The 12,136-nt window shown below is 33.8% G+C and overlaps 1 protein-coding gene across 5 annotated transcripts; it reads right to left on the bottom strand.

Annotated features, from left to right (window-relative positions):
- Window positions 1-2,989: 2,989 nt before the first annotated feature.
- On the bottom strand, window positions 2,990-11,886 carry LOC111030809. Of its 5 annotated transcripts, none has more exons than XM_022310497.1 (4): window positions 11,645-11,886; window positions 9,085-9,234; window positions 8,473-9,028; window positions 2,990-6,203 (listed from the first exon to the last, which is right to left on the bottom strand). In XM_022310497.1, exons 2-4 carry the CDS (start codon window positions 9,186-9,188, stop codon window positions 3,066-3,068), a joined length of 3,798 nt encoding a protein of 1,265 aa, XP_022166189.1. In that variant the 5' UTR covers window positions 9,189-9,234; window positions 11,645-11,886; the 3' UTR covers window positions 2,990-3,065. The 5 variants fall into 5 exon arrangements, with proteins under 5 accessions (XP_022166189.1, XP_022166187.1, XP_022166188.1 ...); XM_022310495.1 differs by lacking the exon at window positions 11,645-11,886 and adding an exon at window positions 10,970-11,581; XM_022310496.1 differs by lacking the exon at window positions 11,645-11,886 and adding an exon at window positions 10,974-11,581.
- Window positions 11,887-12,136: the final 250 nt, after the last annotated feature.

Raw genomic sequence — 12,136 nt, 5'->3', positions numbered from 1 at the left:
AAACATACTACATAGCCAAGTTATATATACATTTGTTGTAAAATACTAGGAGTCAAAGGCAATATTTTTTATTTAGCATAGTTTGCAAGTTTAAATCTTTTTTTCCATAAAAGTGGATATTTTATTATATTTGTATTTGAAGTGCATTTTTCACATATTACCTATACAATATTTAATTTTAATTTTTTGATTAATTTTTCAAAAGCAATTAAATATAATAAATAAAATGTGTGTTTAAAAGTTTATTTTTTTTTTATATATCTTCCAAGTAATGGTATGACTATTAAATTATACCAGCGGTTCTTAACCTTTTATAGAACACGGACCCCCGATGAAAATTTTTTAGAAATCGAGGAACCCCTACCAATTTTAGGCTGCCGACTAAAGTGCTGTACAATCGTATGAACAAGAAAAACTGATAAATAAATATTAATAATACAATTTTTAGGTTTAGAATATTAGATACTTAATTGTATCGAGTTCCACACTGTCATCGGTATAATAAAGATAAGATAGGTTTATCTCTTACAATATAAGATATATTTTATAATTTTATATGAAAAAAAAAAATAATAATCCAAAAATATTGTAATAATGTACTCATGTGACATATTGACTTATGTTAGGTGTTAAGGCTGCCTTGGATCTCCCACATGAGTATTGTGGATCCCCAGGGGTAAATTATTTAAATTTAGACACACTTAAAACAGCCAAACAAATTAAAAAAATTTTAATTCAATAACTAACACGTTATGAAACAATTTCTATCATTTTTAATTTTTATTAAAAACTTTTATTTTTGTGTGACAAAATATTTCAACTTGAGAAATGAACGAATGAATAAATAATGCAATATATGAAATATAGGCCGAATTTTCTTTAATCTTTAAGACATGCTGTAATATACCAAATGCTTTTTTTTTTTTAAGAATACTGTTCTGAATAAGTTGTCCAGATAATTTACTCCTGTTAAGCTGCATATTGCCAAAAAGTATATGTAAAAACTTAAAAACCCTCTCTCCTGATGAGATACCTATTCAACATCTATAAAAAGGATACTTAGTGCAATTAGTTATTTGATGATTTTAGATGTTGATTAACTCTGTATGGTAAGTATGTTGCTTTGAAAATCAATATTTATTTGGAGGCAACAATTATAAGCGTTTTCACCAAAATAATTTATTGTAGTTATCTTTTACAATACTATATTTACTAATTATTACTATTTTACTGTATTGTACTCGTAACTAACAATTATGTAAAAATTGTATTCAAATACAATAGAAAAATAGCTGGTAAATTGTTAATAATTTGTTTACAAGAATATTTGTAATAAATAAATAATTTTTTTTAAAATAGAAAATTATATTTAAGTGTTTGCTTGAAAGTATGAAACCTATAATAATCCTATTCCTATTTTTAAAATTCAATAAATAACATATACTGATACACTAAATTACTAAAAATAAATTCATTATTGATAGAAAAGTCTTTATCCATATGTCCTTTATGAAATATTGAAAACATGGATGATGAACCAGGGTTTGAACAGTTGGATACATGTTCACCACCCTTATTCTTATTCTCTAACTTTCTCTACCTCTCTTAATGAGTTATCAAAAGCCATTGCATTATTTCCTTTATAATAAAAATGAAATTGAAATTATTACAATACAGACCTCGGTAGACCAACTTTTTATTATAAGATCTGGGATGGTTGGATAAGAGAATTTGCCTATAAAAAAAAGGAACTAATTATCATAAATGCAAAAATATATGCTTGTATATTTCATTTACAATTAATAAATAATTTTAAAGTTTTCTCATTGCATATAATATTATAACATAATTTTACTAAACCAAACTGGGTATTTTGTATTAATACGGTTCAATTCACAAATGTTACTTTTTGTACATCAGTAAAATGTAGAGAAAAGAAAATGTCAAATTACTGAAGATGTCTGACTAACAGTCTTATGTTGGGTCCACACAGTCTGGTTTTTGTTTTTCTATTTTTAAAAACAATTTAGATAATCCCAATCTGTGTTGATAAAAATTGAGTTGATGTTTTATTTTATTGTCCTGTGTGCACCCGGCATTACTGTACTATTTATAATATATAAAACAATTGAATAAGATATACACACAAAAAAAAAATCCTTTGTATAAGAGAGTTAATTATAGGTAGTGTTTAATTTTGTTTTTATTTACAAAAAGTCACTCAAATAAAATAATATTTTCATTTTATTCACCCTATATAAAATAATTTAAAATTCGTTTTATTCCCCATCTTATAGGGCCAAAAACACAATACATTATAATATATAATACTATTACATATAGTTATTTATCGTTAAATTTGTTTTTGATTAATTCTCTACATTATTAATGGGAAGAGAAGTATCATGGCACCATTTTTATTAACATTGCCATAATATAAACGTATAAAAAAAATTATAATAAATAAATTCATTAACATATAACCAATAAACATTAAAGATAAGTACAAATTATAAAAATATAAATTAAATAAAACCTTCTCCTTACAACTTAATACAGCATAACTTCATACTAATGTATTATTTTTGAACAATTTTAATTTAATTTAAAAATTAAGAGTTGTTACAGGAATGATTACACTAAGAAATGAAAAATTATTAAAAAAAGCCAAAAAAAAAATATTAATAATTTCTTACATATAGGAACCGAAACAGTCTTTTTTAGATTATTTAACAATTTTTTACACCAATTCTTTGTAATAATAATGCGGGAAAAGGGTAGTGTTTGATGAGTTACCTAAAAAAATAAACAATGGAAGATAAAAATAATAATTAATATTCGACTAGTTTATTTGTTAGTTATTTATACAGAAGTATAAAATTTATTTGGGTAAAAATTTGGCTAGAAATTATATTTTATGTATTAAGAGAATACATGTTTTTGTTTACAGTTTTATCTAAAATAATAATAATTCTAATTTATACAAACATTTGGTAAGAAAAAAATAATTGTAATAATTAATAAAAAATATAAATAATAATAATGAACAATTGCTGTAGTATCTACTATAAACCACTGTGTACTGTGTTTTCTTTTTGGTGATCTTGATGATTTTCAAGCACAGTATTATGATTTAAGCCACCTCCACCACCTGGACAATGTTGTTCAAATGGTTGTGATCCCACAAAACAACAATCTTCTTCAACAACCACACTACTAGAATTCCTACTATGGTTGGTTGAATGATATCTTTTAGGTCTCCCAACATCCCATGTAACTGTAGCTGCAGCTGTTTGTTGATGCTGTTGGAGTCTCCTTCTTTTAGCTGTTGTTCTAGTAATTTTACCCACCACTGTCACCTGTGATGATGGTAGTGTTGTTAAACATGAAGACGTTAAATTATACGCAGCAGACGACTTCTTAGTTTTGCTTGCAGTCATTGTTTTTTTTTGATTCAATGCTGCAGGGGATCTACCAGATGTTGACAGTAATTTCATACGATTATTACGTGTTGATATAACACATTTCAATTTACCTGTACTGGATTGTGGCTGAACTACATTCTCTTTTTGTTGTTCAGAGGATGATGGAGTTTGGTTTTGACAATTCTGTTGTAACATCTGTAATTTTAATCGTTGCCGTCTACCAACACTTCCCACAGGCCTTCCACATCTTCGTTTTACAATTGTATTTGGTGTAACAGGCGATGCCGGCACTATTGGTGAAGAGGTTTTATTTTGTGCAGGTGTACGTTGCTTTCTTGTTTTTCTTACTTTTTTCACTTTAGTGGTAGTACTACTGGTATTGCTACTACTTGCTGTTGTACCATCACTACTTACACTATTGTTACGACGGTATGTTGCAGTTTTATTTTTCTTATTAGGGCCAGGACGTCGACCTGGACGACCTGGACGACCTGGACGACCAGGGCGCCTTGGACGCCCCGGTCCTCGACCTCTCCGCTTAGGGGAGGCAGCTCTTATCTTAACTTTGGATTTTTCTTTGAGAAGTTGCTGCTGCTCTAATTTTATACGTTGACGTCTGAGCCTCTGTTGTTCTGCTGCTGCTGCTCTTCGGCGTTTGGTAATATCATCTATCTCAGTATCACTATCACCATTTGTATCTTCTACAGCTGTGTTCATAGATGATGTTGTAGTTATAATTTTTCGACGTTTTTCTTTAGGCCAACCAGTCATATTTGGTCGTTTTTTCTTTCGTTTATTAGATATCATGTCTGTACCTAAATCGGAAGACAAGGTTTCACCATAATTATTGGTTAAACGTTCAGTTAAAGCTAACTCACGTTGTTGATAATACATTTGCAGAGTTTCATCTGTTAAATTGGTACATAAAAACCTCTTATCTGCAGTTTGTTCATACATTATTTGTAAGCACATATTATCAGGTTCCCGATTACTATCAGTAATTTGAGACCAAATTTGATCTTGATCACTTTCAACTGGTAATATTATAGCATTATTTGAGAACTGGTAGTCTTCTTTATTTGAATCAAGAGTTTGTTTAAACTCTTGGGTTATGTTACAACGGTTTTGTTCAGCTATTTCTTGTACTTTAAGCAATTGTTGACACACGAATGCTGTACGTAATCTCTCATCTCGTGCTCGTCTCCTTACTACATCCACATGTTTTGTACGCAATTTAACTCTTTCTTGGTCTATAGCAGTATTTATAGAAATTCGCTGTGGAGCTGGTTGTTGAGCACACAATTTTGGGGGAGGTGGAGTAGTTGAACGACGTCGACGACGACGTTTAATGATACGTTTGTTTTCCATTTGCCGGCGATGTCTGTGATGACGGAATCCTGGCATAGGTTCATACTTTGGCATGGACATCTTCAATAAACACGGAACATCCATGTCTAAAGAATTTTTATCGGTTTCTAGATCTGCCTCTAGTTCATCAGATTGTTGATTTTCAACTTTATCTGGATTTCCAACTTTGTTCGACATGATTGCTGCTAATGTAGATGCATGTTGTCGTGGTGACTTCCGAGGACTATTTGATTTTATAACAGCTTGTAATAGCTTGTTTTTTCTACCAGGAGGCCGACCTTTTTGTCGTTTTACAATATTTGTAGATGTCGAAGGATGATGTCTTGCACCACCAGACACTTCAACAGGAGCTATTGCTGTTGATTTGCAAGCACTGCCACGTCTTTGCAGAACTGAAGTTTGATACTTTTTTAGTGTACACTTAGTTTTCAATGACGTTGAGTTAGAGCTACAAACAGTTTTACTGGTGGCTCCTCCCCCGCCAATCAATCTTATTTTACGTAACGCTTCTTTAGATATTTTTTTTTGAACATGACCTGTGAGTGATGCTGCAGAATATTCCCAACTTGTTGGCCAATATGTGCGACCGTATAAAGCTGAAGAACAGTTGGAAGAGGACTTCCAATCAGTACATTGTCTGTATGGTTCAAAAATGTTACAACCAGCTAAGAAACCATACTCGACTGAATCAGAGTTTGATTTGTTTGGCAATGAAGACTTGTCAATTACATTTATTTTTTCAACTATTAAATCTTTAGGATCATTAGATATCAATAAACGTTTTTCAGCAACAGCTTCTTCGATATCAGATTGTTTCCTTTTACGATTATTACTATTATTTTTACAAACAATATCTACAATAATACAATCTTCATCCCCATCAAATTCTGGGGATCGTACTGAACGTTTATCTGTAGCAGGATTAATATATATGGAATCCTTTTCACTATTTTCTAGCTCATCATCATAAATTTCAATATTATTACATTCATTCAATGACTTTTGTTGTTGCTGCAAACGTTCCAAACTAATTGCTGCTGATTCTACTTCAGTAATTGATGTGGTTAAATCACAGACTTTGCTCTCTTCAGATAGTTTAGCGGCTTGTTGTAGTGCTTTCCTATTGGCAATATGCTTCAGATTTTTTCGTCTTGGAGGCCGACCACGAGGTCTAGGAGTAGGAGTAGTAACTGATGAAGTAGAACAATTAGGTTGTACAGAATTCGATCCAGGAACTGTTGAATGGTGCAATGGTGTAGGTACTGTTGTTGATGATATAGTCCTTGTACGCAAACTGAGGCCTGAAGAATCATACTGAACCTTGTCATAATTGGTTTGCTTATCATGTTCGTCTGCAGTAATGTGCTGCTGTCCATTTGATGAAATATCTTTTGTTTTTTTGTCAATCACCTGAGTAAAGAGTAAAAACAAAATTATTAATCCTAAGTATAAATTGAACTGTTATATTTGTACACATATTATTGTTATGATGAATAGCAATCATGTTTACATGGGATAAGAACCAAAAATTGAATAAAAATTGTTTTTGATCTTTTATAAGATTATCCTAATACTTTTTTCTAATTTATTAACATTAAAATAACTTTATATAATGTAAGTGATATTTTGATATACAAATGATCAAACAATAATACCAGACATTCAATTCAGTAGTTATACAATATTGTAACAAAGATACCATTTATATGCTGCAATTTAAACCTTCCATTTCTTTAAAAGAAAAATACTTAATACCTAATATATTTTCTTTAGTTATAATTTTTAGAAGTGTAACTTAAGAAGGAAAACAGTTGTAGAAGCAAACACAACTCCATTTTTGTTCTTTAAAAATACATGTTTTTTCTATCTTTCGAATCAAAAGACAAGAAATTATCCATGACTAATTAGTAAATAAAACCCAAGGTAAGCAAAGACAAGCCAGAACCCAAACTCTAATTTTACATTTTACTTAACATATTTGTGAATAATAAAATGTTATGTTTAATATGTAAGTTAATATTTTATGAAAACATAGGATGTATACAAGCTTTTAATAAAACAAGAAATGTTTAAACAAAAATAAAATATTTTATTTTCAAGCTAAAAAAAAAATATGTTAGGTCGTCAGAAAGCAAAATTATTTTACTTTATTAACTAATTTAGAAGTTAAGGCTTAAGAACTATAACCAAAACATTCTTTATATTATATTAAGTGACAATTGTTTGTTTTTATCTTTGTTGGTGAATAGTAAGTAAATAATCCATAATATTTACTTAAAAACATTCAACATGTCTTTGATCATTTTCATTATTGCCAAACAGATGAAATAATACTGTTTTAATAATTCAAATGTTCAAAAAGTCATGATTAAGTAACATGGTATGAAGCCATTTTTAATATATTTGATGGAAGTCGACACACGAATCGCTCCGCTTTTGATTGGTTAGTAAATGCAATATAGGTAAAGCTATGATAACTCCACAGAAGTGCAATTTAAGATAGTATGGTTGCCCAATAAATCACGATAAATTGTCTTCTGAGATCACTATTAAAAACAGCTGGAAAATTCACCACTAGCACTTGCATGTAATAGTGACTATAAGCTCAAATACCGGGCTTTAAATTCTGCTTCTATATCATTACACATCATAATATCGCAAGGTTTAGTGGTGAATATTCAAGCTGCTCTGGTTATTTAATTTGTTTACCACTATAAAACGATCTTATCAGAGGTCGTTGGGCAACCATACTATCTTAAATTGCGCCCATGACACAGTTGTACATCATATAAATATCATACCTGCTTGGCTTAGTATGTACAAAATAATAATAATAAACCAAAATATTTACCACGACAAAATGCTAATGATTATATCTTTTGGCTAGTATTTATGAGTAAAACTTAAAACTATAAGGTTAGAATTGCTTTATTTGCTTTTAAAACATCAATTAATAAAGGTGTGACTCTAGGTAAAACTAAAACTATTATTATTTAATATATAATTAAATACCAATACAGTTTAAAATAAAAATGTTTTAATACCTATGTAATTAATGTAGTTAAATGAAATGTTAATGAATTTAAAATCTGGAGTTCAAAACTTAAATTTTTGTTTGGCTTAACTCTATTGGTAGTCTAATAATGTTTGGTTTGCTTATAAATATGATATAGATATACAAATTACAAGATCGATGGAGCATTAGTGTTTATTACATTTCTACTTATAGCTTATAAAGCCAAATACGGTGGGTCTCCATGTCTATTATGATAACACATTTAATGTCCATTTTATCAAATTTGTGTGAACAAATGCAAATTATGTTCAAATATTTAATGTTCAGGTTACAAGAAAAAAATGTCACCATTAACATCTGGTGTAATTAATTATAAATTGTTGTTTAATTTAAATTAGTCTTTAATAAAATAAGCTTAAAAACCATTTTTAATTAGCTCAATAGACCCACGTCTATTCCATGAGAGTATAATCTGTTTTCGTGCATCACAAATGATGTGATTGGTGCATTGAGAACCATGCGAGTATACTAACAAGGAATAGTTTATGTTGATTAGTTGGTGGGAGATGCACAACACTGAATATTCTCTCGTAGAAAAGACTAGGTAGTTAAACTGATTTCAATAATAATTAACTTCTTACAAATAAAAACATTATTATTTACCTCTATGGCAGGAGTTACTGTAGATAGTGGAGATTTTGTAGTTGTTATCATAATAGTGTCATCTATGATGTGTTCTTTACCAGCTGCTGAGTCTCGAGTCGAAGCTACAGAATTACTACTACTAGTATTGCTGTTGGTGGATACTGTTGAATTAGTAGGATTTCGCGTTTTTGGGTGTTGAGCTGTACTATTTACCATTTCTCTAATCACCTCATTGAAGCAATTATCAATAACTACGACTAATTCTTTTTTAAAAATACTACCAGTTGTTAATATTTTAGATTTTTCGGCAAACGATAATTCTCCTATCCGAGTGTTTGTGACTTTTTGTTCCTTGGAAAATTTTTTTTGTTCTTGTTTATCATGATTTACGCCGTTTGAACTAGATTTTAGAACTCGTAATTTAGGTGATGAACGAGCACAAGTCAATTTCTGTTTATTTTCTAAAGGTAAATTACTATTGTTCACGACACCGTCCTTGCCCAGTGATTGGGTGTTCTTCCCTTCATTGTTTTGAAATGTGTGGGCATTTCTAATAGAAAAAAAATGTCCCATACTAAATAAAATAAGTGTTTTTTGAATAATAATGGAACGTTGTAATTAATTACTTACTGTGGTTGATTGATTATCACAGGCGGAGGAGGATTTTGTCGTATCAAGTGATTTACGTCTTCAGGCGCAAGTCTATGTAACAAAACAAGTGGCTCATATGGCATTTGATATGATTGATGTCACAATTTTCGTTAAACATGAAGGTATCTCCTAGAAACATAATTTAACAGAAGTGTATAAGATAAGACATCTAACAGAAACCTTAAAGCTTTAAATACAGATATAGCAATGTCTGTTGTACCTAATATAGAATATGTCAATAACTACTAAGGGCAGTGTAAAAGCTCGAAAATCAAAAAGTTGGGTTAGGGCTAAGACCTGTAGCGAAAAACGCGTTTATAATATGAAAGCGGCAAAATACCAGATTTACTAGCTTGGAGAGATTCATCAGCTAGGGTACCTATAGCAGGTGGAGCGTCAGTTATGGGAGGAACACGAGTTGGACTTACGGGTAAGTTACCGATGGACGGTGGCCCGAAGATGTCGGAAAACGCGGTAGGTTTGATGGTACAGTCACCGGTCGTTCGGACAGTTAAATCGATAGACTAAAACTCTCTATCTTCGTGTCACCTATTGGTGGCGTAAACGTTGAGTCACTAATGTAAGCGTGGGGACGTCGTGGCGGCAGCGGTGACGACGGACGACGGCGACGACGGTCCGTCGGGTTAAGGCCGCAGCGGCAGAGATGGCGGCGGTGGCGGTGGCGGCGACGGCAGCTGCCGCCATAATCGATAGGCACAAAGACGACGGCACCAAACGTTGTAGATTCTCGGAACGGTGCGCAGCTGAGGTATTTGCTCGGTTTCGACGCCTATAAACACCGCGTCGTCGCCGATCCGGAACAATGGGCTGCGGGCGACGACTGTACGTTGTACGGTATGGCGACGGTTGTGCCTAGCACCTATGGATTTTCGTACACGGACGCGAGCGGAATAGGGACGGACACGGTTCGTGGTCGACGGAAACGCGTCCTCGGTTTTCGTGTCGGCGGACGGTGGGCGACGAACGTAGCCGTGCTAAGTGTTCTATATAGTGCTGAAACTGATGATTGGATGTCAAACACGGCACCACGACTGAGCGATATCGAAAATGAACGCCGAAAAACACAACGAAAGTATACACCGATAACGCGATAATAATAATAATTGGTCTAAAAATAATAATAATAATAGTACATAGTAATAATAGCTGCGGCAGTCGAGACAACTGAATGTAAGTACACGACGACGCGCACTCGATACTCGATGGTAATAATAATAGTAATAGTAATAATAATAATAATAATAACAAATACACACGGCGGCGGCGGCGACTACTACGACAACGATGGGGAGCAGCGGCAGCGGTGTGCTGACGAACGGGCTGCGCCGCTGCGGTGATATCCGTCCGCGGGGAAGGGGTTGGGGTGGTGTAATAAGGTAATACCAAAACAACGCCGACGACCGTTGTGGACGCGTCGCCGATAGACCGGCGGGTGGGCGGCCGACGGCGCACGCGAGCGACAGTGCGGCGTGCGTGCGTGCGTGCGTGCAATCGTGCGTGTGTTTGTGCGTGCGTGAATGCGTGCGCGCGCGTGTGTAGTGTGTACTGTGTAGTGTGTACTGTGTACAATGATGGCGAGGTGGTCGGTGGTGACGGGGACGAGAGCGGTGGAAAGTGCTGCGTGCGGGCCGCCGCAGCCGGCTTGGCCGTCCGGACTCCGGATTGTTGGCCGCTGCCGTTGCTGGCGCAACCGCCGGTCGACGGGCGCGCGCGCATCGTGCACAACACGCGACGCGCGCACGCACCGAAACGCACACGGACGGGCGACACAATCCATATAACATGCCGCGGCGGAACGAAAATACGAAATCGCGTTGAACAAAAAAAAAATATATATACGTACATACGTTAAACCTTTCCATGAGTTGGTTTCTAGTTTTTTTTCTCTTCTTTCACTTCCCGTCCGCCCGTCGTCGGTGTTATATATTATATATATTTATTTTTTTCACTCAGCTTACAGCGTTCGAGTTCCACACAATAATATTACGTGCTGCTCAAACGGCCAAACCCACTGTGTAATATTATTATACGCGTAATATTATTACAACAATAATAATATTATCATATCGGTATGCGCACTCGTCGGTTCTATGGCAGTTAATGTTAGTAACGTTAGTGACTGAGATATTTTAATATTATTATTTATCATGACGACGATTTTCTGTCAGCAAAAATCGCGATCGGTATTTTTATCGAAAACTTCGCATGCATTAACTACGATGTCTTATAATTAGGATCGTGAATAATTGATATGTGATTTGAAATTAATCGTCGTATAATAGTGGGCGCCGGTTAATTATAGATACCGTCCGTTCCACGACTCCCGATGGATCGAATTCGGGAATTCCAAACGAAATAGGAATTTCGACGATTTGCAAAACTTGTGCGCACGGTACGCGTTGTCGATGTATAATAAATAATAATATTATTAAATAGCGATAATTTTTTTTGTTAACGATGATCGTAAAATATTATCGTGTCGTCAACGCGACCATAAACGTAATAAAAATAATATTACTTTTTCGGCTCGTGTCCGATTTTCCAATGCGACGTTACGCCATGCGCCGCCGCCACGATATCCTCATACACGTATATTATATTATATATATATATATATATATACCTATATACCTATATACACATGCACACAAGCTATATAACACGGTTACGTTGACGATATAACGATTTATTATGACGAGTGGTGTGCGAGACGCATAGCGATTGCTAACGTCCGTCCAAGTGCGTTCGGCAGCGTAGTCGGTGTTACTGCACTGCAACTGCGTAGCATTATATTATTATTTATTATTATTTGTACCGGTGGATGACGGTAAAACGCCATGCCTACGGTGTACGATTATTGTTACAGAGGTCGATTTACAGACGAACAACGTCGCGTATTACTCATATTATAATGCCACGTCGTGTCGTTTTTCGTGAAAAAAAATGTGATAGAGACGCATATCCTTATTGTACTACCTAACCTGTATTAACGTACTCACGCGTATTATAA

The sequence above is a fragment of the Myzus persicae genome, unplaced genomic scaffold (assembly GCF_001856785.1).
Source record: "Myzus persicae strain clone G006 unplaced genomic scaffold, MPER_G0061.0, whole genome shotgun sequence".
In the NCBI taxonomy this organism is placed as follows: domain Eukaryota; kingdom Metazoa; phylum Arthropoda; class Insecta; order Hemiptera; family Aphididae; genus Myzus; species Myzus persicae.
The sequence above is the reverse complement of the archived record's forward strand: the minus strand, read 5'-3'. Positions and strand labels throughout refer to the sequence as shown.

Bases quoted from the DNA above. Each gene is read 5' to 3' on its own strand.
- LOC111030809 (XM_022310497.1), bottom strand. From the start codon at position 9,188: ATGCCATATGAGCCACTTGTTTTGTTACATAGACTTGCGCCTGAAGAC. The intron at 9,029-9,084 runs GTAAGTAATTAA...TATTTTATTTAG, and splicing joins GTGATAATCAATCAACCACA to TATGGGACATTTTTTTTCTA. The intron at 6,204-8,472 runs GTAAATAATAAT...CTCTTTACTCAG, and splicing joins CAGTAACTCCTGCCATAGAG to GTGATTGACAAAAAAACAAA.